Source organism: Genypterus blacodes, unplaced genomic scaffold (assembly GCF_046128005.1).
Source record: "Genypterus blacodes isolate CSIRO-AG114 ecotype Tasmania unplaced genomic scaffold, CSIRO-AGI_Gbla_v1 ptg000044l_1, whole genome shotgun sequence".
In the NCBI taxonomy this organism is placed as follows: Eukaryota; Metazoa; Chordata; class Actinopteri; order Ophidiiformes; family Ophidiidae; genus Genypterus; species Genypterus blacodes.
In genome coordinates this window covers 3,887,637-3,913,225 of record NW_027466857.1, presented here as the reverse complement: position 1 = coordinate 3,913,225, position 25,589 = coordinate 3,887,637, and the positions used below count along the sequence as shown (strand labels likewise).

The window sequence follows — 25,589 nt, the reverse complement described above, 5'->3', positions numbered from 1 at the left end:
GTTTTGTAACTCCAGCAGTCAAGCGTGGGTGTTGCCCTGAGTGAGTGGTTGTGTTGGGGGTTGGGAGCTGGCTGATACTGACCATCTGTGTGTATGTTGTGTGTATGTGTGCAGCTTCCCGCAGACTTCAGCAGACTTCACCTGGCCGACGGCTTGCATCCACAGGTGACCCACGTCTCCTCCAGCCACTCAGGATGTAGTATCACCAGCGACTCTGGAAGCAGCAGCCTGTCAGACATTTACCAGGTAAGCCCGCCGCTTGGCGCTGGCTCTGCAGCAGGGGATCCGGCTGGAGAGTGGTCCTTTCTAACCTTTAATCCCCTCTTAGAAACTCCATTCTCCTGGCAGTATAATCTCACAGGTGACTGAAATGTTGTTTCTTATTGATATCTGCTTTTAGAATACACATACGAAGACTTACCAGTAGCTGATTTTTATTGCAGCTCCTCCACTTCTCCTCATCTCCCCTCTTTGTCTCGGGTGGACGTACATTGGAGGGTGTTTCTATTTAGAGCAGAGTTGGGGGTGTAATCACAACAGGAAAGAGGAAATAATGAGAGGAAGTCACATGTCCTGATGAGGGATTGGCTTATTTAGTTACTGGTATCTCATTACCAACCAAGCCATTTGAGCTGTTACCTCATTCCAATGATAAATGGATAACACAACTTGTTTTAAAACGGAAGGAGAAGAAGAAGGCCATTCAAATTCAATTCCCAGGTATATCCAGGTCGAAATGGAAAAACGGAACAAAAACCACTTTGATCTAGGATGGCAGTCAGGTAGACCAATTGGAAATTCACAGCTGTGTTGGAGGATACGGAATAAGACGATAGTTCTTAAAAATATACTTGTCAAATATCTCAGATGGCGATTGTAAACTTGTTAAAATGAACAAATTAGACTGAGGAATAAATAAAAATACAAAACAAAAACAATTATTTCAGCAAGTTGGACAAACCCTGGAAACAAACTCAACACAAATTCAGCTGTAAAGAGCACACACACACACACACACACACACACACACACACACACGATCTCGTGACAGCGGATGTGCCCCGATCACACCTAATCCTCTTAACATACTGTAGTGCACCCACTCCATTGGCTCTTGATACTGTGACCTGCTGTGTGCACATGTGTGTCTGCGATTGTGTAACTGGAGAATCAATCAGAATAACGACATTTTGTTGCAGATCTGAGATTTGCACTAAAGCCCACGCTTGTGTGCGCAGGCGCATTAGAGTGACTCGGCTTATTTCGGTCCAGCTTTTAATTGCATGTGTGTCCATGTGCGTGCTTTAATGATAGTGTGTGTGTTTGTGTGTGGGTGGGGTTGAACAGGTTGAACAGACTGTGACTAGTCTGACCCTGGTTTAAGAGCAATCTGCTAACAGTTCTGTGGAAGTGTCTCGATTTTCCTTTCACACACTCTCAAGAATACCCACATACCTTGTACCTCCTCTTGTATTACATTACTTCATCTCTCTTTTCTCCGATCTGTCCATCCTCCTGCCCTCTGCCTGTCTTCTGTGCTCATGCAGCCTTCTGGTGACTTGTAGCAACAACTCCACTCTCCCTGAATGTCTGAAGTGCTCAAACACGTCACTCCTTTGGCTTCTTGTCTCTGATCAGTCACATGATCGGCCACTCCTAAATGAATCGGGTCACCTCACTGCTGATCTACTTCTTCTATTTCTGCATTTCCTACAAATGTCCTACGTTCACTCCAAAATACATCCCAAACACTGCTTGTTTACAGGAAAGAGGAGCCTTGCTTTACAGAATGACGGTCAATAAGCTTTTGTGAGCCAGTTTGATCACTTCTCTTGACTTTTGATTCACTTGCGTTCAGCACAGAAAAACGGAAATGTGCACCATTAAAGTTCAAGTTTCACCCTGCAGGTTTCTGAATTAATATTCCGTCTAGATCACTAGCTGTCTTTTCAGACCTCTTTAGGGTTGTTTTGACTAAACTACTCGAGGGGAGACCCGTTTTTTTGTTGTTGTTTTTTACACTTGAGATCAAAGGCAGTTAATGTTAAAAACAAATATGGTGATGGTTCATTTAAAGTTTAATTTTCAACATTTAGCTGATTCTTTTATACAGAGATAATCAAAAGCCTGCAACCCCTTGCTGCTTATGACTTCTGAGAGTTTAACCATTTCTCCACCCCGCTGCCCTCAATATCCTTCAAACCCCCCTCCTGACTGTACGGACCCCATGAGGAGCACACAGCATCATTCCCACGTCACCGGCAATATGGCACACTGTTTTCTGTCTGAATAAATCATGAAATTGGGCCTTCAGAAGGACTTTGAAAGCACCCATCCAAGAATAGACCCTGCTGAAATATTAACGCCACCTGCCTTGCTTATGCACATTTATGGATTTTTGATGCATAGATGAAACAAACGCGTGCATCTGCAGAAATACACACACACACACACATACAGACAGCACGGGCAACCAGTGTGTGTAAGTGGTTTCTGTGATTAGGTTTGAACAAGTGAGCGTCTCTGTGTTGGCTTGCACTGTTTGACATGAAATATTACTCCGGCCTCCTCTAAGAGATGTGCATCGTGGTACCGTCTCTCTTAATTCTCATTTGCATTTTGATGTTTGTTCCCTTAAACACTGTTTACAGAGAACCAGCTGCTTATTGTCTTGTTACCGGCCCTGGTAAAGCTTTCTCACACAATCTGTACAAAATGGGAATGAAAATGTGTCTTGAGATTTCCTTTTTTACCCTCAGTTATTTATTTGCAATGCAATACGGTTCTGCTTTCACTCCCTCCTTACTCTCTGTCTATCTGTCTGTCTGTGACTCCTTTGTTCAACTCTTCACCTTCCCAGCAGACCCGTTCTCAACCCCGCGAAACCTCAAACCCCAAACCCAATACACCCTGCAGTGCCCCGCCCCCTGCCCCGCCCGCTGACACGCATTGGTGACACACAAATGGCCACTCAGACACTGGGCTGAATCATTGATAAGCCTTCTGCACATTGCTTTTGAGGAGAGGTGACATAGTGTTTTGATCAGAGCAAGGCAAGAGGAGTGTGTGCTTTGAAAAATTAAAAAGCAGTCTGGAAGGTGGAGACCATGCGTCTGGCGGTGGGGTTTTGCAGACACTTGATAAATGCAGCCTTTACCTCCGTTTCTGTTGAAGCTAGGATTTATATTCAGGTAAGGTAGTTTGCTGTTGCAGTGCAGGAAAGTGTGGTTTGTTTGATTGTTGATTTTAGGATGCTTTGGTTGATTCTGTAAGAGGGTTTCCTGGCTAGACATGGAACAAGACCTTCATCATTCTTTACAGTCATGTTTCCTTGGATGATAGGAACTCTCATTTCATTACTGCCGCTGCGCATTCTGGCTCATTTTCCTGCGTTACACTTATTTCATGTTGTGCTTTCAAAGAACAGGATCTGGCTGTGGAGGGAGAAGAGAGTGAGGTTGAGTTAATTAGCTTGTTACTGAACATGGCATAGCAGGCTGTTTGTTATGCAGTGTTGACGCCTGTCGTTCTCATACTGTACGCTAATTAATTTCATTAAATAGGTCAAATCTGTACAACAGTTCCACAGAGGCCTTTTCATTCGCTTGTGGTTGGAAATGCACTGTGTCACAGCTGATAATGGTTGTGTAACATTATGCAGTGTGTGTGTGTGTGTGCGCACGCGAACTGAAATCACGGTTTCCACATTTGCTGAATTTTCACACTGGCTGCTAACAAATGGGGTTGCTCTTTCTGTATGAGGTTTGATAGCTGAACATGAGCTTGTTCAGCGTCTTACACGGTTTCATTCACTTTCCTGGCATTTATTCTACAATCTTGTCACCACTGTAAGCACAGATCCAAACTCTCACCCTATGGTTATGGATCAACCCTTGTAAACCACCGGCTGGGGCTTTCAACCACCACGTTTGGATGGAAAGACGAAATCCTTTCTCCTTGTTTCGTCAATAATCCCAGATGATTGACATATTTGTTATCTGTCTGCTGTTCTTAGGCCACAGAGAACGAACCTGGTGACATGGACCTTAGTGGCCTGCCAGAGACGGCAGTTGACTCCGAGGAGGACGACGATGAGGAGGACATCGAGCGCGCCTCAGACCCCCTCATGAGCCGGGACATCGTCCGGGACTGCCTGGAGAAGGACCCGATGGACAGGACAGACGATGACATAGGTGAGAACCTGGCTCAGGGCTGGATTGCCTCTTGTGTTTGTGCTGGGAGATAAAGAACAAACTGGGAATGGTTAACAGTATTTTGGTGTGTTAGCAGGAAAAATGCAGGTTACAGATGAATTTTTATGAAATTATTTCCAGCGGCAGACCAGATATTAATTAACTTGAAGGCCAGATACAACCGTTGAGCCTGTGCTGTGTTTACAGTACGTTACCACCATATTGTAGCAGAGTCAGCACCAACTATGACCTTCAGGAGGGTTAAGTCAGACTTTAAACCCAAAACACCACTGGATTTGGATCTGTTGGTCAGAAAAGCATTAACCGATAGGACCTGATAGGACCTATATTTATTCACGCATAGTCAGGTGCCTATACAACTACCTTCATCTAGCGGAGATGATGCTGATTCAGCAAAGTACAGTTTTAATGCATCGTCCATTGCTACAGAGCTCCATCCAGATCAGTTCAGACACTATCAAGTTATCTATTTTCATTAATATCTCCTAAACTGATAAAGATGAATCTGTCATCCATGGTATTATGGGGAGGTGTTTGCGGTCAGGAGGTTTATGCTCTGGGTGCTTACTTGTTTTAAGAATGCTGTGAGTCAAGTGAGTAAAAAGTGAACCTGCAAGTGTAAATCCTTAGATTAATTGTGCTTTTTATTTGCTTCCTGCCAGTGTGGCCCAGTACATACATGTGTCTGAAGCCGTTTGTGCTTTACGGCGCTCCTAGAGCTGTGATTCACTCGTAATGATAATGATGGATGCTTAAAAAAAAAAAAGAAAGTACTCAGACACTTAAGCTTCACTACAGATGTGGATGTGGATTGGGGGCAGGTGATAAATTGGATGAAGTGAGAGGGCCAAACACCCCCACCCACCCACCCCCCCACCACCACAATGATCTCCCCACCGTGCACCCCTCCCTCCGCTGGCAGGCTTTTCTAGGTCACTCCGGCACATCCCCTCGCCTCCCGTCTCCCAGCGCATTAAACTTTTAGTGCTTCCGCAGCTTCGCACACGGCACGGCTGCCATGCCAAGTACAGGTCAGCCGCGGCCCCAGACTGCTGCTGGTCGGCCCGGGCAGAAAGAGTTGGTTTGTTGTTGAGGATGACTATGCAGAATGTGAACAGAAGCGCTAAACTGCAAAGTACGTAGAGTCCTTGGCGCCCATACTGCTGCTTAGCTATTGCCTTGGCCGCACACAAATACTCCCTGTTAAATTTGATATTGGTTGGTGTGTTTAATATGGTCTTAGCAGTGTTTGGGCTCAGTGCAGTGAATGGTGACCTATTTAAGCCTGAGAAAGGTCACTGTATGATGTGCTAGCAATTATTCTCGGCTTGACTTGAAAGTCAGACCGTTGAATTGATAATTGGCTTTATGTTCTCCAGATAATGATTCATTTGTGAGTTTTCCATCCATTTTCACAGACAGACACTCGCTCCAGCTTGGGACTTCTCGGCAGTAACTGTGTTTATGTAGAGTTGCCGACAGTGCTGCCCGACCCATATCACTCCTGTAGGCGTCAAGACTCCGCTTGCTCTTTTTTCCCCCTGACCGCCTCTCCACTGTCTCTCCTCTCTCCCTTTCACAGAGCAATTACTGGAGTTCATGCATCAGCTGCCAGCGTTTGCCAACATGACCATGTCAGTGAGGAGGGAACTCTGTGCAGTCATGGTTTTCGCTGTCGTCGAACGCGCCGGAACAATCGTTCTCAACGACGGCGAAGAGGTGTGTGTTGTCTTACTCGTGCAGCCATATCCCCCCCCACCCCACCCCCCTCGTTGTGACTTTTGTCTCACCTTCAATTGTATTTCTATAAGCGTGCGTGTCTCTGAGGGAACTGAACTTGAGTCTCACCTCTCCACACCATTGAATCTTTCTTTCTCCATTTGATGATTTTTTTTCTGCTCTATTAAACCTGAATGGTAGGCACCGCTTATCGCCGGGGCATTCTAGAATCCCCTAGGCAACGGGAGCAGGCATCACTTACTCCCTCGCTCTCCGGTCAAGAGACGACTCGAGATTCAATGAAGCCAATTTGGGTTGGGGTTTCTTTTTTTTTGCTAGGATGAACGCACACAATAGCGAGCAGAACTTGCCCGGAAGGTCTGGTCACTATAGTCAATGTCTGGTCAGAGGATTTTTAAGCCTCATTAGGCACATTGTAGTTCAGGGTCAGAACAGAACGTCTAGAAAATGTTATCCGTTAAGGAATAATGAGAACACTCTTATATGTGTGACAAGTTTTGCAGCTTTGAAGGAGTGGCAACTTCTGATTTAAATTCTATCGTGCTGTGCCAATCCATAATCCTTTTTTTTTGTTTTTGCTGTATATCTCCAGGGATTGTACATAACCATCTGCTGGTACACAAGCCCCCTTATAGTACTGCATGTCGTTCTCTTTGATAAATATTTTCCGATTCGTTAAGAGACGCCAGCTGTTGGGAGTGAACCGCATTGATTGTTGTAGTATTTGTTTTCTTTCTTTGTTGTAGTAGTTTCTTTTCTCTGTCTTCTTCCTCCTTCACTTGATTTGATTTCTTCTTTTTGTCCTCCATGTTTTGTCCTCCAGTTGGATTCGTGGTCGGTAATCCTGAATGGTTCAGTGGAGGTGACGTATCCAGAAGGCCGGACAGAGATCCTGTGTATGGGGAACAGTTTCGGGGTGTCACCAACCATGGAGAAGGAGTACATGAAGGGTGTCATGAAGACCAAGGTGGACGACTGCCAGGTGAGTTCCTGCTTAAAACTCAGAGAAAAACATATCCCATAGATGCTTGTCAAAACTCATCAAACACTCACTAATTCTTCTGTGTCTTGTCTTGCAGTTTGTGTGTATAGCCCAGCAGGACTACTGCTGCATCCTCAACCAAGTAGAGAAGAACATGCAGAAGGTCGAGGAGGAAGGAGAGATCGTCATGGTGAAGGAACACCGTGAACTGGACCGCACAGGCACCAGGAAAGGACACATCGTTATCAAGGTGACGAACCTTAGTATTTATTTGTATAAGTCAGGGAATTGAAGGACAGAACTTCTAACCAATGGAACCATGATGTTATTTCTACCTCAGGGCACGTCGGAGCGTCTCACCATGCACCTAGTGGAGGAACACTCAGTGGTGGACCCCACCTACATCGAGGACTTCCTGTTGACATACAGGACCTTCCTCTCCAGCCCCATGGTCGTGGGCAAGAAGCTGCTGGAGTGGTTCCATGACCCCAGTCTCAGGGACAAGGTACTCACACACAGATATTTGAGATATGTTCAGGTTTCATGCGCATCAGACACATTTTGGAATTCATTTAAGTTAATGATGACTTGTCCTGATCATCTGCTTCCCCCAGGTTACACGGGTAGTCTTGCTGTGGGTGAACAATCACTTCAATGACTTTGAGGGTGACCTTGCCATGACTCGCTTTCTGGAAGAGTTTGAAAATAATCTAGAAAGAGAAGTGAGTGCGGCAGCTTTACAGAGATTTTACAAAGGTAAAATGCAGTTGATGTTTATGTTTAACTTTTGTCTGGTTTGTGTATTTTTGTGCAGAAAATGTGTGGGCACCTCAGACTGTTAAATATAGCATGTGCTGCTAAAGCTAAGCCACGACTGGTGACGCTAACCAAGCCTTCCAGGGAGGCTCCACTGGCCTTCAGCCTCCTCGGAGGTCAGGAGAAAGGCTTCCGCATCTTCATCGATGCTGTGGAGTCCGGGAGCAAGGCGGCAGACGCCGGCCTTAAGCGTGGAGATCAGGTGAGGCCATCCGTCTTTGTCCTGGCAACTTTCATTACTTATTCCGTGTCGTGCATCTCGCTGAGGTTCTTATCAAGAGCTTGTTTAGGAAGCACGCAGGTGACCTGTTCATGGACATAGCAGAAGGTCACAGCTGGTGCAGAATTTTAATTGGTACACATTGTATCTTTGGAGGAGTTTTCTGTTGCTGCCTCACCCTGCAGTAACAGATCCAGTATCAGTCTCCTCTTCGTTCTCCTCCTCGTCATCCTAATGAGGCTCAAATGGGATATGATTTGTCCCGGCCAATTCACATTCCCGTATCAAGAAGAGCATATATTTGCATTTTCATTAAAAATTGACATTTCATCCTAGACTTTTAAAGATTAAAAATGTAAATTTGGATGCACACAGCTTCTCAGTTTTACTAATTATACTGCCCCCCAAAATGTATTTTGTTTTCTTATAAAGTGCATCTTTGGTGACAAATCTCTGGAGTCACACAGACTGGCAGTGGAACTGATCACGTTATGCAACTGGTTTTACATTTTGCTCTTAACATGTAGCAAAACGGTTTGAGGAAACTTGTTATTAGCTGCAGGGATCCTGTGTTGTGTTTCCTCTCTAAAATTGACTTCTTAACCGTTTTCACACTCAGCAGTCCTCAGGGTTTTAAGAAAAGTCCTTTAATCCCTGAACCCTTCCTGAGCGTATCTGGATGCGAGTTAAGCCCTCTCGACTCCGAACATGCCATGCAGCTGTTTCCCCCAAAAGGAAGTGCAGAAGTCGGCATCCTCTGAGGCATTTACTCTCATATCCAATCTCCCTTTTAACAGCTTCAGTCACTCATTCACCAGGGGCCCGATAATTTCACAGCTTTAGTATTAATCTCACTGCCATTGTCACCGGTTTATTAACAGTAGTTCCTCAGTGACAAACTCCAGGGCCTCACTAATAAATGCTGATCTCAGAACAGACAGACTGTTGTCATTACTGGTCTAATGACAACAGAAGAAAGCCTGTTTTTATTTTACTGACTAAGGTGACTTCCTCTTTCACACAAGGGGAAGTTGTGAATAGCACAACTATGCAGCTTCTTTTAGAAAGGTTAAGCTGGTAAGACTGAGTCGAGTGGTAATTGTATTCATCAGAGTTTAACACAGTGTGAAATTTCGCCAATTGCAGCATTAATAAGAGGTGGTGATGTGATCGCTCCCTTTTCTCTTTGCAGATCTTGGAGGTGAACGGGCAGAACTTTGAGAATGTCCAGCTCAATAAGGCAAACGAGATCCTGAAGAACAACACACACTTGTCCATAACTGTGAAAACAAATCTTTTAGGTAAAGGCTGTTCAATGTCTCCCAAGAGTAAGCATTTTGTACCATTGCTCCTTATGATGAAAGATGATTTTGTGATGCGTACCGTAAACTGACCCTTGACACTCTTTGTCTTCATTCAGTGTTCAAAGACCTACTAACCAGGCCAGAGCACGACCACGACTTGGACGTGGAGGAGGAGCACGACAGGAAGAACGGAGCCCCCCACCTTCCAAAAATCGGGGACATCAAGAAGGCCAGCCGCTACTCCATTCCCGACCTGGCGGTGGACGTGGAGCAGGTCATGGGTCTGGAGAAGGTCAGTAAGAAAGCAAAGTCCAACTCGGTGGGCGGACGCAACAAGCTGAAAAAGATCTTCGACAAGACCCTCACAAGCATCCTGCCTCCTAAACCTTACAAGTAAGAATATCAGTTTAACCTAAACATAACACCTGGTCTTGCATTGATATTTCTGTTTGATGGGCCACATATAATTGTACACATACTGTATATTAGGTGTTAAATGTTGGTATGATCCTTTTGCCGTACATTATGTGGCTTGTATTGCAAGAGACGTGCAAAGCTTCCAGCCCCATGCCAACACAAACATCGCCCTCTGCTTTTTGCTGACAGAACTGTTGCCTTGCCCCTCCCTTACGCTCTCTTGTTTCCATAGCGATGTTTGCGTGGGCCAATCGCAGGATGACAGCATTGTGGGCATGAAGCAGTCGAAGCAGATCCCACCGGCGCTGCCCGTCAGTGGGAATCTCTCCTCGTCAAACCCAGACCTGCTGCAGTCTCACCACCGCATCCTCGATTTCAACAGCCAGCCGGGTGTGTATTTGATCACAGAGGGAAACTGATTAGAGACCCCACAATACAGTTGCCTCGAAGCCCATTTCCTTAAACTACTTAAACTACCACTCATGCAGAGCCAGTAGAAATCCAGTATCTGCATTTCGTCCTTAATTAACTCATATCCATCACACGTTCTGTTCTTCCAGCCCCAGTCATACTGAGTGAGTATCTCCTCCCCCTCTGATTCTCCATCTCTTCAGTTTAACTTCTCCTTTCACAAGCCTTGAAATTTCAAACTAACCTTACTAGACTGATTATAATCAATCATGTCTTTGTCGGTGCTATTAGCCCAATGTCAAACCTGGAATCAGTCACAAGCTGCCTCTTTTTCAATGTCAGATGTTGTATGTGTTCATGTTTTATTAACATGGATTAAGGAGAGCTAACAGCATTGCATTGACTGCTGTCTTTGCGTCTATCTGTGGCACGTGGGTGTTCTTTTTGTCATGGAACTGTGGGTCATATGATCTGGTGAAGAGCTACGGTGCATTTTGTGTCAAATGACTGAATGTTGGGGAATGAGGGTTTACACGGGTGACGTCAAACTGAGGTTGGCAAGGGTGTTATTTGTTCAACAGAGCTTGCATGGCACTTTTCAGAATGTAAAACAGATTCTGCGATTGAAGGAACACACACCCGATGCCTGAACTTCATATTCTCATTGTCCACAGATATGTCAGACCAGGTATTACGAGTCTTCAAAGCGGACCAGCAGTCTCGCTACATCATGATTGGGAAGGACACGACGGCTAAGGAGGTGGTGGTTCAGGCCATCAGGGAGTTTGCTCTGACCGCAGCGGCAGAAGCGTATTCGCTGTGCGATGTGTCCGTCACACCGGAGGGTGTCATCAAACAGAGGCGGTTACCGGACCAGCTCTCCAAACTAGCGGACAGGATTCAGCTGAGTGGCAGGTAAATGTGGCGTATCACCTTAGCATCTGCCGGCTGGTGTGCTAATTACATTCGACAACATTCGACAACATTCTCTCTGTCATCAGATACTACCTGAAGAGCAACATGGAGACGGAAACATTATGTTCGGACGAGGACGCCCAGGACCTTTTGCGAGAGGGCCAGATCTCCCTGCTGCAGCTCAGTACGGTCGAGGTGGCCACACAGCTCTCCATGAGGGCCTTTGAGCTTTTCTGCGCCATCGAGCCGACAGAATACATAGACGACCTGTTCAAGCTGCGCTCCAAGACGGGCTCGGCCAGCCTGAAGCGCTTCGAGGAGGCCATCAACCACGAGACCTTCTGGGTAGCCACAGAGGTGACGCGGGAGTCCAACCAGCTCAAGCGCATGAAGACGATCAAGCATTTTATTAAGATTGCTCTGCACTGCCGAGAGTGCAAGAACTTCAACTCCATGTTTGCCATCATCAGGTGAAAAACAGGATTATTCACATTTTTTCGAAGCTCTGCATGATCTAGTTTCTGCGTTCTTTATGTTGTGCAAACTGAAATGAATCTTGATGCACTAGTTTGTTTTGTGTCAAATCAAGGACCAAATCCAGTTTATTTGTGATTTATTGTTTATGTATTCTGTGATTTATCCTCCTAAGCCTAACAAACCTCTCTTTGGATCCGTGTTCCTCCACAGCGGTCTGAACCTGGCCCCAGTCTCCAGACTGAGGGGAACGTGGGAGAAACTACCTAGCAAGTATGAGAAGCTATTCGGGGACCTGCAGGACCTCTTCGACCCCTCCAGGAATATGGCCAAGTACCGGAATGTCCTGAACAATCAGAACCTCCAGCCTCCAATCATCCCCCTGTTTCCTGTCATCAAGAAGGACCTCACATTCCTGCATGAAGGTAGAAGCCTCAGTTTGGATGTTTCGCTCAAAATATAACGCTTATTTATTGCATGAACATCCGTTTCGAGACAGAACTGGTTGTGTCCATATAAAACATTATCTCTACTAGTTACAGATATTTTGCTTAGCTGTGTAACAGATCGGCATTCACTGTCTCTCCCCCCCCCCCCCGTTTCTCAGGCAACGACTCAAAAGTGGACGGCCTGGTGAACTTTGAAAAGCTGAGGATGATCGCCAAAGAAATTCGCCATGTTGGCCGCCTGGCCTCCGTCAACATGGACCCGGCCCTCATGTTCCGGACCAGGTAAGGCACCTTCCAGAAATCCAGCCACACTATTCCACATTAGTAGTCTATCCTCCTCCTTTTGTAGGGATCAGTCAGCACTTCACTGACTAACCCAAACTCTCTGTGCTGGTAGTTTACGTCGATATGTTACACATTTCTGCGCCACGCTTTTTCTTCCAAGCAGCTGTTCCTTCTGGCAACTGTTTCTCCCCCCCCCACTCCCCACACACATTGTTGTTTTAAAGTTGTGCACGGTGCTCCTGTGAAAGTGTTTGTCTAATGTGGCCTCTCCCTTGGTGGTGTTTCCACGTGATTTCCTCTCCATGTGGGTCTATGGTGAATTGCTTCTCTTTGGTGATCTTGGTGCTCTTTCCTGTCCTAAGCTTGTCTCCTCTCTTTCTCTCTCGACTCATCCACCCTTTGCCCCCATGCTTCTCTGTTCATGGCACCTCCCCCTGTAGGAAGAAGAAATGGCGAAGCTTAGGGTAAGTTCGGTGACCCCTACAACTTTTTGCTCGCTCTGCATCATTGCTTTTTTTCCCCTGCCAATCTGCATGCTTCTGTGTTCTCGCGTCAAAACAATGTTTCTACTAACCAGTTTGAATTGAACTCTCCTACTAACACTTCCTGGCTCCAATCAAAGGGACACAGAACGGCACAAAGGTCACTAATGCTAAGATTACCCCACGGTTGAATAGTTTGTAAACACAGCTGCCGTGTCTGAATATCATAAAGCATCATACATAATGTTTCCTGAACTTACAAAACTTCTGAAATGTGCCCTTAGCATTGGTGACCTTATGGTGATATGTTTTAACTTGCCAACACACGCATGCAGGTCACATTCTGCCCGAGGGTGTATTTGTATCTCAAACCTCAAAAAGGACAGAATTTTGACATGGAGTATTTTTTTATCGTGCTTTACATTCGTGTGGTAAAGTGGGACTGCGTTGAGCACGCTGCACTTTTAAGACCAAACGTTGCAGAGCTGGTTTATGTTCACATTCAGTGTCATTCAGAAGAGTTGTTTCTTCGACAGTCCATAAAAATGTAACCAGAAACATTGTGTGGAAATCTCACACCAGAACAAAGTGTCCAATCCTCCTTTAAAGCCTATTGTCCCTGTACTCTTCCTCTGGCACCGTGAGCAAACAAACCTCTTACAACTGCCAACTGTGACTCCAACCACAGAAATGTAAACTATGACTATGTTTTAATAGTAAAATTCCAACTTTCTACTCCCCCTGTTGTCTGACTACACTCCTGGCCCCCACACACACCCTCCCCCTGCTGTCTGGAATGTTTGGAATGTTCTGGAGTTTAGAGGAATACTTAATGCTACTCTTTGCATGTCCCAGTTGAAATATAATGCTGCACACACTATTTGGACAAATGTAACATATTGGTAACAGTCTTCCTCTACTCTTTTTCTGTGTGTGTGTCTTTGTCTACATTTGTGCCTGTGAATTTGCGTTACTCTGTGTTTGTGTGTCTGTGCACGCATGCAAGCAGGTCTTTAAGCCAGGGCAGTGCTAATGCAGCAGTGCTAGACGTCACCCAGACAGGCGGGCACAAGAAGCGAGTGCGACGCAGCTCATTCCTGAATGCCAAAAAGCTCTACGAAGACGCCCAGATGGCCAGGAAGGTCAAGCAGTACCTGTCCAACCTCAGCCTGGAGACGAATGAGGAGAGCCTGCAGACACTCTCAATACAGTGCGAAGCCTCCATTAGTACATGTGAGTTGATGAAACGGCTCAGCAACACACTCGCGTACACAAGATGCTTGGAATCTGGCCTGACGAGCCGTTCGCTGTTTCTTGCCCTTCTCAGTGCCCAAGAATGCAAGTGGGAAAAGACCTGACACCTCTCCAGTGGTGTCCAGAGCAGCCACTCAACAGAGGGGCCAGTTGGCCAAAGGAAACCAGGCCCTCCAAGTCCCTGCTGTCGCCCTTCACCCATCCCGAAAGAAAGTGCCAGTCAAGGATCTGCCACCTTTTGGTAAGATAAGAACAGAAGTGTGAGCGGCTTAATCTCCTTTTCACCTGCCTTGTTTTCTTTTTCTCCCCCTTATAGTTTCTTTCCTCAGCTTTTTATTGACACTGGTGCCACCTAGAGGCAGACAGGCATCAAGCACATATAAAAGAAAACCCAGACAATGCTGTTTAGCATCCCGGCACCCTGGGGGCCTGGCAGCTTTGCTGATGCTCATGCTGTTCATTCTTGCAAAATGTCCACAGGCACCAGTTCACCCCAGTCTTTGAAGAAGATCCTGTCTCTGTCAGAGGAGGCGAGCGAAAGGCACCGGAGGCAGCCAGAGGACACGGTGTCCAACACCTCCTCCCAGCTATCCTCCCCACCTACCTCCCCCCAAAGCTCGCCCAAGAAGGGTAAGCCAATAATCCCCCCTCCCACACACACCCTCTGCAAGCTCCTTCACTCTGTCACGAGGTACAAGTGCCACCTGCTGGTTGCCTTCATGCATTACATTATATTGGAGCCACGTTACATGACAGACTAGTAATGACAATACTGTTTTTGTAAAGTAAAGCTCATTTTGTTATTCACATAGTGATTCACTTTCTCAATATTTTACTGCAGGTTTAGTGAGCCTTAAAATCAGTGATTAATTTAACTCAGCCCTTCCCCTTTGATTCACTGGGGTTGGCCACTTTCACCCTGATCCTCTGTCTCCTACGTGCTCTACTCATATCTACATGCTCTTATGCATAGTTGTCATGTAAACATACTTAATACAAGATTTGACACGGACTAATGGAAGGCCATCATACACCAGCTGCAGTCAGCTCCAGCTACAAAACAGTCTCACCCAGAGCAGCACTCACTCGTATTACTACACTTTTGGACATTGTTTTGTAATTCCAATACCTTATTTAAACCAATCCACTACACACTCTTTGTCCTTGTGTTGAAATCCAGAATGTTGTAGTGAATCAGCTGCACGTATCGTTAAAGAGCTGCTTAGATTACTTGTAGATGTCCCGCTAGAATTGTTCCTGCAGTAAGTGCGATGCCTCGACAGTGATAAGAGACTTGAACTAGAAATGATTAACTGAAATGTCAGAGTTTAAGAAAAGAACATCCACAAGATGTCCTTCTCAGATCAATGATATGTGTCGGAGTCAGAGTTTAAGAAGCATTAAAGGCCTTTCACATTCACTACCTCACTTGTCCTATATATTCTCTTAATAAGTCTGTAAGGTTTATATTGTGCAGACAATTGATGGGACTGGGTGAGGTTATGCATCGTCTCCGTCCCTCTTCCTTCCAGGCTACAACAGGATGGGAGACGCCTACTCCGACTCCGGCCACAGTGAGATCTCCTCTCGCTCCAGTCTGGTCAGTAACTCCTCCTTCGACATGGCCCAGGAGGAGAGGAAGCTCCGTCACTCTGGGGGAGTTGGGGATTCTCACGTCGGCGGGCAGCGGCTGGAGCGACGAGCCACCACCGACCCCGACCAGTACAGCCTCGGGTAGGGACACTCAGATGGAAGACACGTGTTCTTTTAGTCATTGATTAGTGTAACATAAATGGTATATTTATAGTTCTCACCATCGCTCAGCCATCTTAGTTTGCTTTGTTTTGAGCTTTATTGTTTCCTCTTCCTCATTGACCTTGACCTCTCAACCCTTAGGTCATATTCGTCGATGCAGGACTGCCGTGCCATTTATGCCGGCTGTCCTACAGTGCTCTCCTCACCCAGTTCAGAGGAGCTGACTCAGGATCAGGGGGATCGGGTTTCCCTCGATGCTGCAGACAGCGGCCGTGGCTCCTGGACCTCCTGCTCCTCCGGTTCCCATGACAACATCCAGACCATGCAGCAGGGACGCAGCTGGGAGACTCTGGCATTTGGCGGGGGCGGAGGAGGCGGTGGCATCGGGCTTCCTCCCGGGGGGCCAGAAGCCTTGGGCGGGTCGGCCGCACTGTGGGCGGCTCAGGCCAGGGGCAGCTGGGCCTCTGCCAGCTCCTCCTCATCCTCAGCTGCATACTGGGGAGAGGACTCTGAGGGCGACACAGGAACGATCAAGAGGAGAGGAGGCAAGGACGTCAACGCTGACCCAGAGACAAGTAGCATCACGTCGACCGGGTCAGAGGAAGCAAAGATCCAGGGTCGGCCCTCCCCATCGCCCATCACTGCTGGAGGGAAAGGCCTCATCTGTGAGTGATGCATGTCTGCAGCTTTATTAGCTCTTTGATCAAATTTGTGTTTGTAGAAATAATAAGGGGTATAAGGGGGAGGAGTTCTGATTCTAATGAATAGAAACGTTTAGTGACAACGGAGTCAAAAAGTGAGCTTGAACGGCAGAATATCTATTAAGTCAGAAATTCAACAATGAATGAAATGTCTTCATCATCATCTGCCTGCTCTCTGTGTAACGGTCATATCTGCCTTTTACCCACAGCACGGAAGGAGGGCCGTTTCCGTGAACCTCCGCCCACCCCACCCGGCTACACCGCTCTGACCATCTCTGACCTGTCTGACGGACAGCACCCGGGGGGGCCACCGGCTCCCACGTCTGTGATAAGCCACACGGGCCGCCGGCCGCCAGACTACACCACGGCCCTGCAGCGCTCGCGCATGGTCACGCAGTCGCCCGACTCTCTCCAGGGGGGCAAACAGCGCTCGGGCGGCCTCCACCGCACTTGCTCCCCGACTGAAGAACAAGAGCCCGAGGAGGAAGAGGAGGGTGAGTCCTTGTCTTCCAATCTAGTCGCTCTGAGGAAGCCAAAGGCAGTGGCACAGCATACACCCGAGACTCCCAGACCATGAGAGTGTGTGTGCAGGGGTTAACAGGCAGGGCCCCTCTCCCCAAGGCAGGTAAAGACTACTTCATCAGGTCGCCCCCTCCCCCACACTCCAGTCAACCTGCATGTCAACAGAAAAACACACTTGGACTGAGACTGACCATTCCTTCACACACACACACACACACACACACACTCCAGCACAAACAGGACCGGTCCCACTCCAACACAGCAATTCTCTGTCAATGTTAGAAATCATAAAACTAAATTTAGACATTTACTACTTCTCAGTGATGATTTGAGAATTGCTGAACTGGAGTAGAACCCTCACCTTTGACCCCCACCAGTGTCATCATGCATGAATCATTCTGATTGGCCTGGACACTCACCTCCAGACATCCCTCTCCTCTCTCTCTCTCACAAACTTGTGTCCCGTGGCCTTCATCAGCAGGCCCAGCACCTGTAGGAACCTCTCATCCATGCACAGCTACTCAATGCTTGACTACATGCACCTCCATTCTCCTGCACTGGCACGCGCCTGACTTTCCTAGTGTAGCGCTGGATTCATTGTGGACTGACCTGCAAACTCTGTCCAATTTAGCCATTTTCAAAGTCAAATAGACATTTGCCTAAATCGGGAATATCTGAAGTTTCGGATGTGAATTCTTTTGGGTACAACAATTGGGAATACTTGAGTTTCTGAAGTAGCGAGACCTGGAGTCCTCAATTCAGTGGCTGCCAGGTTTGACACTTTCAAGTACTTGATAGACCAAATAAGCACAGACATTTATTTTCCCAATGAACCGTCCATTTTCTGCGACAATCGGAAAACAGTAGTATAAGCGCATTAGTGTTTAACGCATCACCAGGTTTGGAGCGACCAACCTGTAGTGTGACAGTTTGTCTTCGTACCTTGAAAACCCTTCCTCTGCCCTTGAGTTTGCAGGTCTGTCTGTATCATCTCTTACATGTAGGTGTGTCAGTATTGCACAGAAGGACCACAGTGTGTGTAGGTGTCTAAAAGTATTCAATCTGAGTAAGTGAGGATTTCTTTAAATATTCTAATGATATTTATGTTCTGAGGAGCAACAATGTAGCTTTCAAAATGCCAAATGTGAGGAAGACAAACTGAAGAATGGTGAATGAGTCCCTGTTGTTTTTGGGTCATCAAACTAAACTTACCAAAGAAGTTCTGTTCTTGACGCTTCTCTCATACAAGACAACAAACTCAACGCCTGTTCAAACCTCATTGGCTGCTACATCTTAGTCTATATGGATTCGAGTCGTTCTCAGTTTGTGTTGCTAGACTTTGCTGACTCATTTCATCTCAGCACACCATAGACAGAAGAATCAATCTGCATAGCTGAGGCTTCTTTCAGACGGCAGTGCAGTGGCAGGCAAACACATCATGCATGCTTGAAGGGAGATGCTGCTTAAACACATTTTCATTCTTTCATTAAAGGCAAATACTATTGAGTGCATGTAGGAGTACTCACTGATGTACTTGATAAAGATCCTGACTGCGAGTGTAAAACCAAAAATGTCCACCGCCACTGTCAGGTTTCAAGTCTCTGCAAGTTGATCAGAATAAGTGAAGTGCTGAAGGAAGTGAAGTGGCTGAGGAGGCTTCTGTTACCTCCTTGTTGGATATGAATAGAAGTATTGATGGAAGCACTGATTCCTTTTGTCCTTTGTCTCTTCACAGATGATGAACAGGTGTCAGCGGTCTGAGAGACGGACAGGATGTCCTTTTGCAGTAACTTGAAGCCCCCCCTTCACTCAGGAGGGGACAGGATTACAGAGACAAGACAGATCAAGAGACTCATCGACAGTTACGTACGTGCCTGCCTCCTCCACCTGGCTCTCCCTCCTGATTGGTGGATCCCTCTGCTCGTCTCCCTCCCCTGCCTTAAAGCATCATGGGGGGTTGAATGACCCTGCATGCAAAAAATACTGTGAAGAAGAGGAGATGGAGAGAAGGTCAAAGACGATGACAAAATGCCTGGCACTTTGGAAAAAAGACTACAAAGACTTTGCGCTGGGGGTCGACCCAGCCCATGGCGGCAACACACACACACACACACACACACACATGAAATCACATTGCTGTTGCTGTTAGTAACGGGGCAGTGCTCCTTCAGACTGACCCGCCTCATCCCAGAACCCTAAGACCACAGCAGCATCATGACGACGTGTTGAGCTTCATCTGCACTTTCTCATTTTCTACGTTCTGAATACAAACAGGAACAAAACAGACTATTGTTCAAAGACACAGAGACAATGGCTGACTTGACTCTTTACTTCTCAACTGCCCACTAGATTTCTTTTTGGGGAGGGGGGGCTGGGGGTGTAACAAGTGACTGATTGCACTCTGGGGGGGCCGGACTACAACAACCCATCTGTTGTTGAGTGTTTTAACTACAAATCCAGTATTATCTCACGTCTCACATGTGAAAGATGATCTACCGTTGGTTCATATCAAAGCGCGGAAGGGTCCAGTAGGGAGAGCCAAACTGCACAGTGTGTCCTTCCACACACACACACACACACACACACACACACACACACACACACACACACACACACACACACACACACACACACACACACACACACACACACACACACACACACACACACACAGTATGTATTAGTACACAAATACAATTCATTTCTAAAGTAGCACTTTCAGCACAATCCTAGACATTTCTGGAGGTTTGGCCTGGACACCAGGGTATGAGTTCCTCTCTTTATCGTCATCCTACCCGGGCGCTTTGGCCGTTGTATCAAACATAAAGCGAGAGCATCCTGTCCTTTAGTGAACTATAGGTAATATCAAAGAAGCACAGGTGATTGTAGGATTCTGTCATGTTGGGTCTCTACAGTGCATCAATCGTATACTTGTTTTTATGTAAATAATACTCATGTCTTTCAAACTAAATCACTATGTGCAGCTGCAGGAGAGAAAGTTCAATCCTCATGTAAATTTTCCCCTCTTTGCCCAAATGAAATTCTACTATCTGGCAGCAAATATTTGAATCCATCTTAACGTGATCAATAAAAACGCAAACAGTTTCCGAAACCACAACGAGCGAGAGCGAGCGCCGTGGAAATCTGGTTTCAATCTGTTGCCTGAGATCCCTTTGGTATCGTTTAGTTACAAAGGGATCACGGAAACAGAGCGGCTCATTGTGCGACACGTTTGACACTTACAGCATTTAACAGTTTCCCACAGCCTCAAGTCAGAGCTGCCATCGTGTGAAGGGTCAGTCTCAAAAAACCTCCAAACAAATGAAAACGTATCTGCTATTTGAGATTTGGCCTCATTTCCAAACGGAACATTTAGGGAATGTCTAAAGCGCCTTAGAATGCCTTGACTGCACACCGTTGATGCATGGCTGTTCCCATCACAAATCGTCTTGTTTCAAGAAGACTTGAATCGAGCAATAGCAGAGTGATATGCCTTAGTCCAGTCGTTCCCCCTGATTTTTGAGGTTTAACATGGGTGTGTTCTTTTGTGTTTTTGCAATGTGGTTTGAGACGGTAACATCCACAAGGTGGCGCAGTGTAGTAGATCACTTCTCTATCAGATGTTGTGCAACTAGATTTGTCTTCATGTCAAATACAAACTCTTCTCACCTGTTACAGACATCAGCTCATCGTATCTTGCCATCAATGGAACTGACTGAAGAACGTTTTTTTTTTTTTTCTTTGACTCCGGTGGGGAAGTTGACACAAAAAAGAATGTTTGTTTTTTTTTGTAAGGCTGCCAATCAGATTAATATTGTGGAAAATGTCACATTTGACTCTTTTTTTTTTTTCTTCTTCTTCTTCTTCTTCTTCTTCTTCTATCACTGAGTCGCACTGATCACATTGATCAGTCTTGGAAACGAGAGACTGAGAAAAGCGATGAATGAGTGCAGTGTTTCCCACTGTGTTCTGTGACTACACACTAATCATTTCCTGGGTTTTTGTTATTGTAATGTTTTGTAATGGCTGCAGATAGATTGTTGATAAAAACCCGTTTGTAATACAGTGGTGACATGCATCATTAACTTTCATTCAACTCTGAAGATAATGTGCATATTAGCGCCCCGAGTACTATTTCAAAAAACAAAAAGTTGCACAAACATGTACAAGCGTAAAGATAAGTGTAGTAGGTAGAACTGCTACCCTGTTTGATGTGTGATGTCAGTGAGAAATGTACATTTAGCTGGTGATGACCTTTTTTTCTTCATTCTTTCTTGTACTACTTTGGCCTGTATGTCTTTTAAAAAGACAATTGGTGGAGTATGTATCAGTTGTTTTTGTATTTTTAATACAATAATTGTAAATATTGGTTATATTTTTGTTCAAATGTACTATGTTTATGCCTCAACATCCAGTTTATATGAAGCTGGGAATCAATAAATACTGCATAAAGAATCTACATTCATTTATTTCACTTCAATTTCACATCTTTCTGTCTAAAGTGTGATTGTTTACCTTCTATGTGCGCACAAATCATGAAAGCAACTTGAGACGTGAAGCTTTTATACTTCCATATCTCACAGCAGTGTGTGGGGGGTTAAGGCACACACACACCTCCTCGTCTCTACTTTCTTTCATTTGTTGTGTACAGTATTGTTTGTTATCCGGGGCCATTAGAACAGTCCCAACTCTCATGTTCTATTCATATGAATATATTATTCAGCACTTGGCCACGCTGTTTGGTTGTTAGAATTCTTTTTCTCACAACAGACAGAAGACAGAAAACTGAAGTATTACCAAAATGATTAACTGTCTTATTTTGAGTGATCTAAACTACCAAGAATGGCTTTTAATGGGTCTGACAAGGATCAATTCTGTGTGAATAAAACATAAGCCAGACCTCCCAATACATTTGAGAAAGAATTGTAATTCTAAACCAAAACAACAAAGCCTAAAGCAACATAACTGTCTGTGCTAGATTATCTTTTTTGAGTGACAGCAAGTAGAGTTTAGGTTGACAAAATTGTTTTATAACCAGATTCTCTCCACTGCACAGACGTTCTACTCTATATCTTTTAAATGGACCTAAAATGCGCTACTTGGCATAAGAATTCAGCTATCTGGTTGTAATTTTACTTTTATGCCACAAGGGTGCACTGTTCTGTAAGTATAACCAAAATCTGAACCGCTCCCATGATGCAACATATGCAGTGTTTTTGGTTCTACAAACACAAGTAATCAGCCGTTATTTGGTTTCTCTCTTGTCAAGCTGAAATCGAAATAAACTGGAAAACGGTCTGGATTCAGATTGAACAAAACTTGATAAACAACAGATTATCAAATACTAACTAATCAAATTTAGATTCTAACAAATGAAAACATTGATTTCATTGTGAGGAGCAATATAACTTCAATCAGTCTAATTGTAAATAGAGTCAACATTTTAACTTTCGCTCTCCTATGCCTCTGTCAATGTCTCTCACCCACAGGAAAGTGAGGGTAAAATGAAATAATTTGGAATTTTATGGTGCCTTCCCACCTTAAAGATTTTTTTTTTTTTTTTAACAAGAGGCCATCTGTAGACAGGTGAGCATGAGGACCAAAGAAAATGTCGGCAAACATTCAAAGCTCAGGGAGTGAAGCTGATGGTTGGTGACGGCAAGTTCGAGGCCCATTGTATTCTTTGTTGATTGGCTCAAGTGTGCGTGTGAAAAGTATGACTTTGGGTCTATACAACACAAGAAGCTCAACTGAACTCGGCCTTGTGTGCTCAACAAAATCGAAACCCCGCTATCAGGAATAATCCGTATGACGAAGCTGCAAATCAGCGAGACTTGCTAATGTCGTAGTTGCAGGTAAGAGGCGTTAATAAATGTCTGCTTTCTGCCGAGACGAATCTCCTATTGAATGGTATTTCGTAATCTTGTCCTTCTTTGTCAATTTCCTGCCAATTCTTTATCTTCTTTGTACATAACGTTTACCAAACCAAAAAAAGAAAACAAATTACAAAACCAGAATAACCCAGACCGTTTTCCAGTTTGTTGTCATTTTGATTTAAATTTAACAAGAAAAATACGGCTTGTTTGTCATTTCAAAAGGAAAACTCAAAAAGAGTGAACGGTAGACAGATTCTACAACATGTTCATTGTAAAACATAGAAATGATCTTGAACACAACACTACTAAATCAGTTTCCTCTACCAACAAACTTTGCAATGAAAGTTCCGATCATACTTACTGAAACTTAGTGTTACATTAATGCTGTGCCCGGCTTTAGGGGTTTAAATGAGGAAACAGTGGTAGAGTGTGACACCGCTGTCAGCAGCTCGGTTATGACAGTCGACTCCATATCACCACCATAACATCCTCACCTCATGAATAATGCAGCTTAGGTGCCCTTGCTTCCTCCATCACTGAGCCACGGGCCACAATTTGTCACCCTCTCCTAAAAATGACACACACCTGCTACTACAGGAAATGAAGAACTGCCTTCACACACACACACATACACACAGACACACACACACACACACACACACACAAGCTTCCAGCTCTGTAAAATTAAAATACTAGTTTGTTTTCCATTTCGCTTCTCTTTGACACACACACACACACACAAACACACACAAGCCCATATTAGGATTTTGCAGACGCGTGTACTTTAGCATTGAAGCTGCAGCTCATGAATGTTAAAATCCTCTTGCAAAGACGATCCAAACAAGTATTTCTGCGCTCCAACCGACATTTTTCAAACATTAACAATAACTTATTTACTTCTGCATCTCTGCATCGAGAGGTAAACCCTCTGCAGCAGTATTTACATCATGACACAGCAGGTTAACACTGACACTGTGGGGTTTGTGCGACACAAACACAAAGAGTTGTCTCTGGGGTTGAAGAGCTAGAGTTAACCCATCGTTTGTTAGTCAAACTTACAGTAACTCAACAAATACAGCAACCGGAAACAAAACACACCTGCACAAGGTACCACGACCGGAAGTCCAAAGCTATGGTGTGTGTGTGTGTGTGGGAACAGAAACAGAACTCTCGCAGAAAGGGATGAATCTGTACTGGAACAGTCTCTGTGAATTATAAACTCAACACCAATGTCCAATGTTCTGCTATCAATGTTCATCACAACACTACAGCTGCTCCCCTCAGGAAGAGTGAGGCAAGTTTCAGTGTTTTGCTCAAACTGTCTGTTTAAAACAAAGTCACTTACTGTTTCTTTACCCACTAGCTGCACATAAACTATTTCTTTCCAGACATTACCTGCTTTGTCGTTTGTCTCTACGCATCATATTCAATCATTCAGGGTGTTGAGACTTTTCAAACGTGTTTTCCTACCTTACCTACCTTTTTATTGAAGACATCCTCTGGCATTACAATCAATATAACAATTATATGTACAGAAGAAACAAAAAGACAAAAGAAAAGGAAGAAAACTAAAACAGTGAAGAGAGCAAGGGAGAGTGAGCTGTTGGCACTTCAGAGCTCAGACTGACCTAAAGAGCACGTACCTGTGTTATTGTGTTAATACTGTACAGAAAAGAGTAAAAGTAGAAGAAAAATAACAAAATATGTTTAATTTATGGTAAATAGGATACAAATGCAAATTCATAGTGTATTAATGTGGCTGTTTTTGTCATCCAACTCACCCCGCTGCAGTTTTGTCCAAACTAATTTCATTTATCAGGAGAGCCGGTTTCATTTAACAGGAGACTGCTCCCAATGTTGTTGCTGCCTTGCCACTGCCGGAGTCCTGGGACTTGATTATAATGAGCTGGTTTAGCGTTGAATTCTCATTATTCATGCGACGTGGCGCCGCGGCGAAGAAACTGCTGCAAGAGAAAATGTGACATTCAAATAACCATAAATTTCCCCCTACAAACACGTGGAGGTTTAGCCCAAACACTGACAAGTAATGTTTTCATTATGATAAAGTATCTGAAGGAAAATACTTCCTCTGCTGTCGCCTGCGTTTGGAAGATAACAGTAAACGACATAGGGGTTTATGTGGAACCAAAACAAGAGTAAACCTCAAGCTCCGCTGCTGTGTGAAAGGACAGACGGGACGCTGCTGCAAAGTGTGTGTTCAACAACAAAATCCCCTGCCTGACCACAGAACTAAGGTCAATAATGCCTTAACAGCTGACTTGGCCAGAACCTGCACTGCAGCCTCACATCCACCAGGGGGCACTGTTCCCCATGAAATACCCCTCCGACGTGCCCTGTCCGCCGTCCATGGGCAATGAGTCTTATCAAGGGCTCGCAGGCAGTCAGTGGTCCTCTGTAGATAGCCTGGCTGGTTATGTGTGTAAAAACCCCGGCCGAGAGTTGTCGACCGTGTTCAATCGAGGCAGCTGCGGGTCATATTATGGGACTGTCTGGATCCCTTTCATGGTAAATTGGATGAGGGCAGCAGCACTGCAGCTGAGGGGAGTGGGGGTGTCACAGCCTTCACTGGCCTGTGTCTGGATGAGCACAGCTACACGGGGCCCCGGCAGACAATTCAGTTAAAGGCTGTCACAGGCAAAGAATTGAGAAAAGAGAAAGATTAATAAAAAAAGCTGTTCAGCCGGCCGCCGAAGTTCTTTCCTCTCACAATTTGCCGTGGAGAGACACGGTGAAGATTGGCGAGAGACAAAG

At 45.2% G+C, this 25,589-nt stretch overlaps 1 protein-coding gene and 1 long non-coding RNA gene across 12 annotated transcripts in view; one reads left to right on the top strand and one right to left on the bottom strand.

The window, feature by feature from the left end:
- The window catches only part of rapgef2b (Rap guanine nucleotide exchange factor 2b), an 83,510-nt gene extending 62,114 nt beyond the window's left edge, over nt 1–21,396 (top strand). For 2 of the 11 annotated variants that reach the window (XM_076148870.1, XM_076148880.1), the window contains 24 exons: nt 115–246; nt 4,016–4,193; nt 5,797–5,933; nt 6,778–6,936; nt 7,034–7,186; nt 7,277–7,441; nt 7,551–7,658; nt 7,751–7,954; nt 9,165–9,300; nt 9,393–9,669; nt 9,926–10,083; nt 10,254–10,268; nt 10,779–11,019; nt 11,106–11,489; nt 11,707–11,918; nt 12,101–12,224; nt 12,668–12,691; nt 13,716–13,942; nt 14,037–14,204; nt 14,444–14,593; nt 15,496–15,697; nt 15,860–16,383; nt 16,629–17,044; nt 18,677–21,396. In XM_076148870.1, the coding sequence (XP_076004985.1) occupies nt 115–246; nt 4,016–4,193; nt 5,797–5,933; nt 6,778–6,936; nt 7,034–7,186; nt 7,277–7,441; nt 7,551–7,658; nt 7,751–7,954; nt 9,165–9,300; nt 9,393–9,669; nt 9,926–10,083; nt 10,254–10,268; nt 10,779–11,019; nt 11,106–11,489; nt 11,707–11,918; nt 12,101–12,224; nt 12,668–12,691; nt 13,716–13,942; nt 14,037–14,204; nt 14,444–14,593; nt 15,496–15,697; nt 15,860–16,383; nt 16,629–16,996 (4,446 nt within the window). In that variant the 3' untranslated portion in view covers nt 16,997–17,044; nt 18,677–21,396. The remainder of the gene's footprint in view (nt 1–114; nt 247–4,015; nt 4,194–5,796; nt 5,934–6,777; nt 6,937–7,033; nt 7,187–7,276; nt 7,442–7,550; nt 7,659–7,750; nt 7,955–9,164; nt 9,301–9,392; nt 9,670–9,925; nt 10,084–10,253; nt 10,269–10,778; nt 11,020–11,105; nt 11,490–11,706; nt 11,919–12,100; nt 12,225–12,667; nt 12,692–13,715; nt 13,943–14,036; nt 14,205–14,443; nt 14,594–15,495; nt 15,698–15,859; nt 16,384–16,628; nt 17,045–18,676) is intronic. The other 9 variants (XM_076148876.1, XM_076148874.1, XM_076148871.1 and 6 more) reach the window with 9 other exon arrangements.
- Nucleotides 18,839–24,792, bottom strand: LOC142999374 (uncharacterized). Its single transcript, XR_012963311.1, has 3 exons — nt 24,599–24,792; nt 24,461–24,479; nt 18,839–18,924 (listed from the first exon to the last, which is right to left on the bottom strand). It is a non-coding gene; the product is annotated as an uncharacterized LOC142999374 (long non-coding RNA).
- Nucleotides 24,793–25,589: the final 797 nt, after the last annotated feature.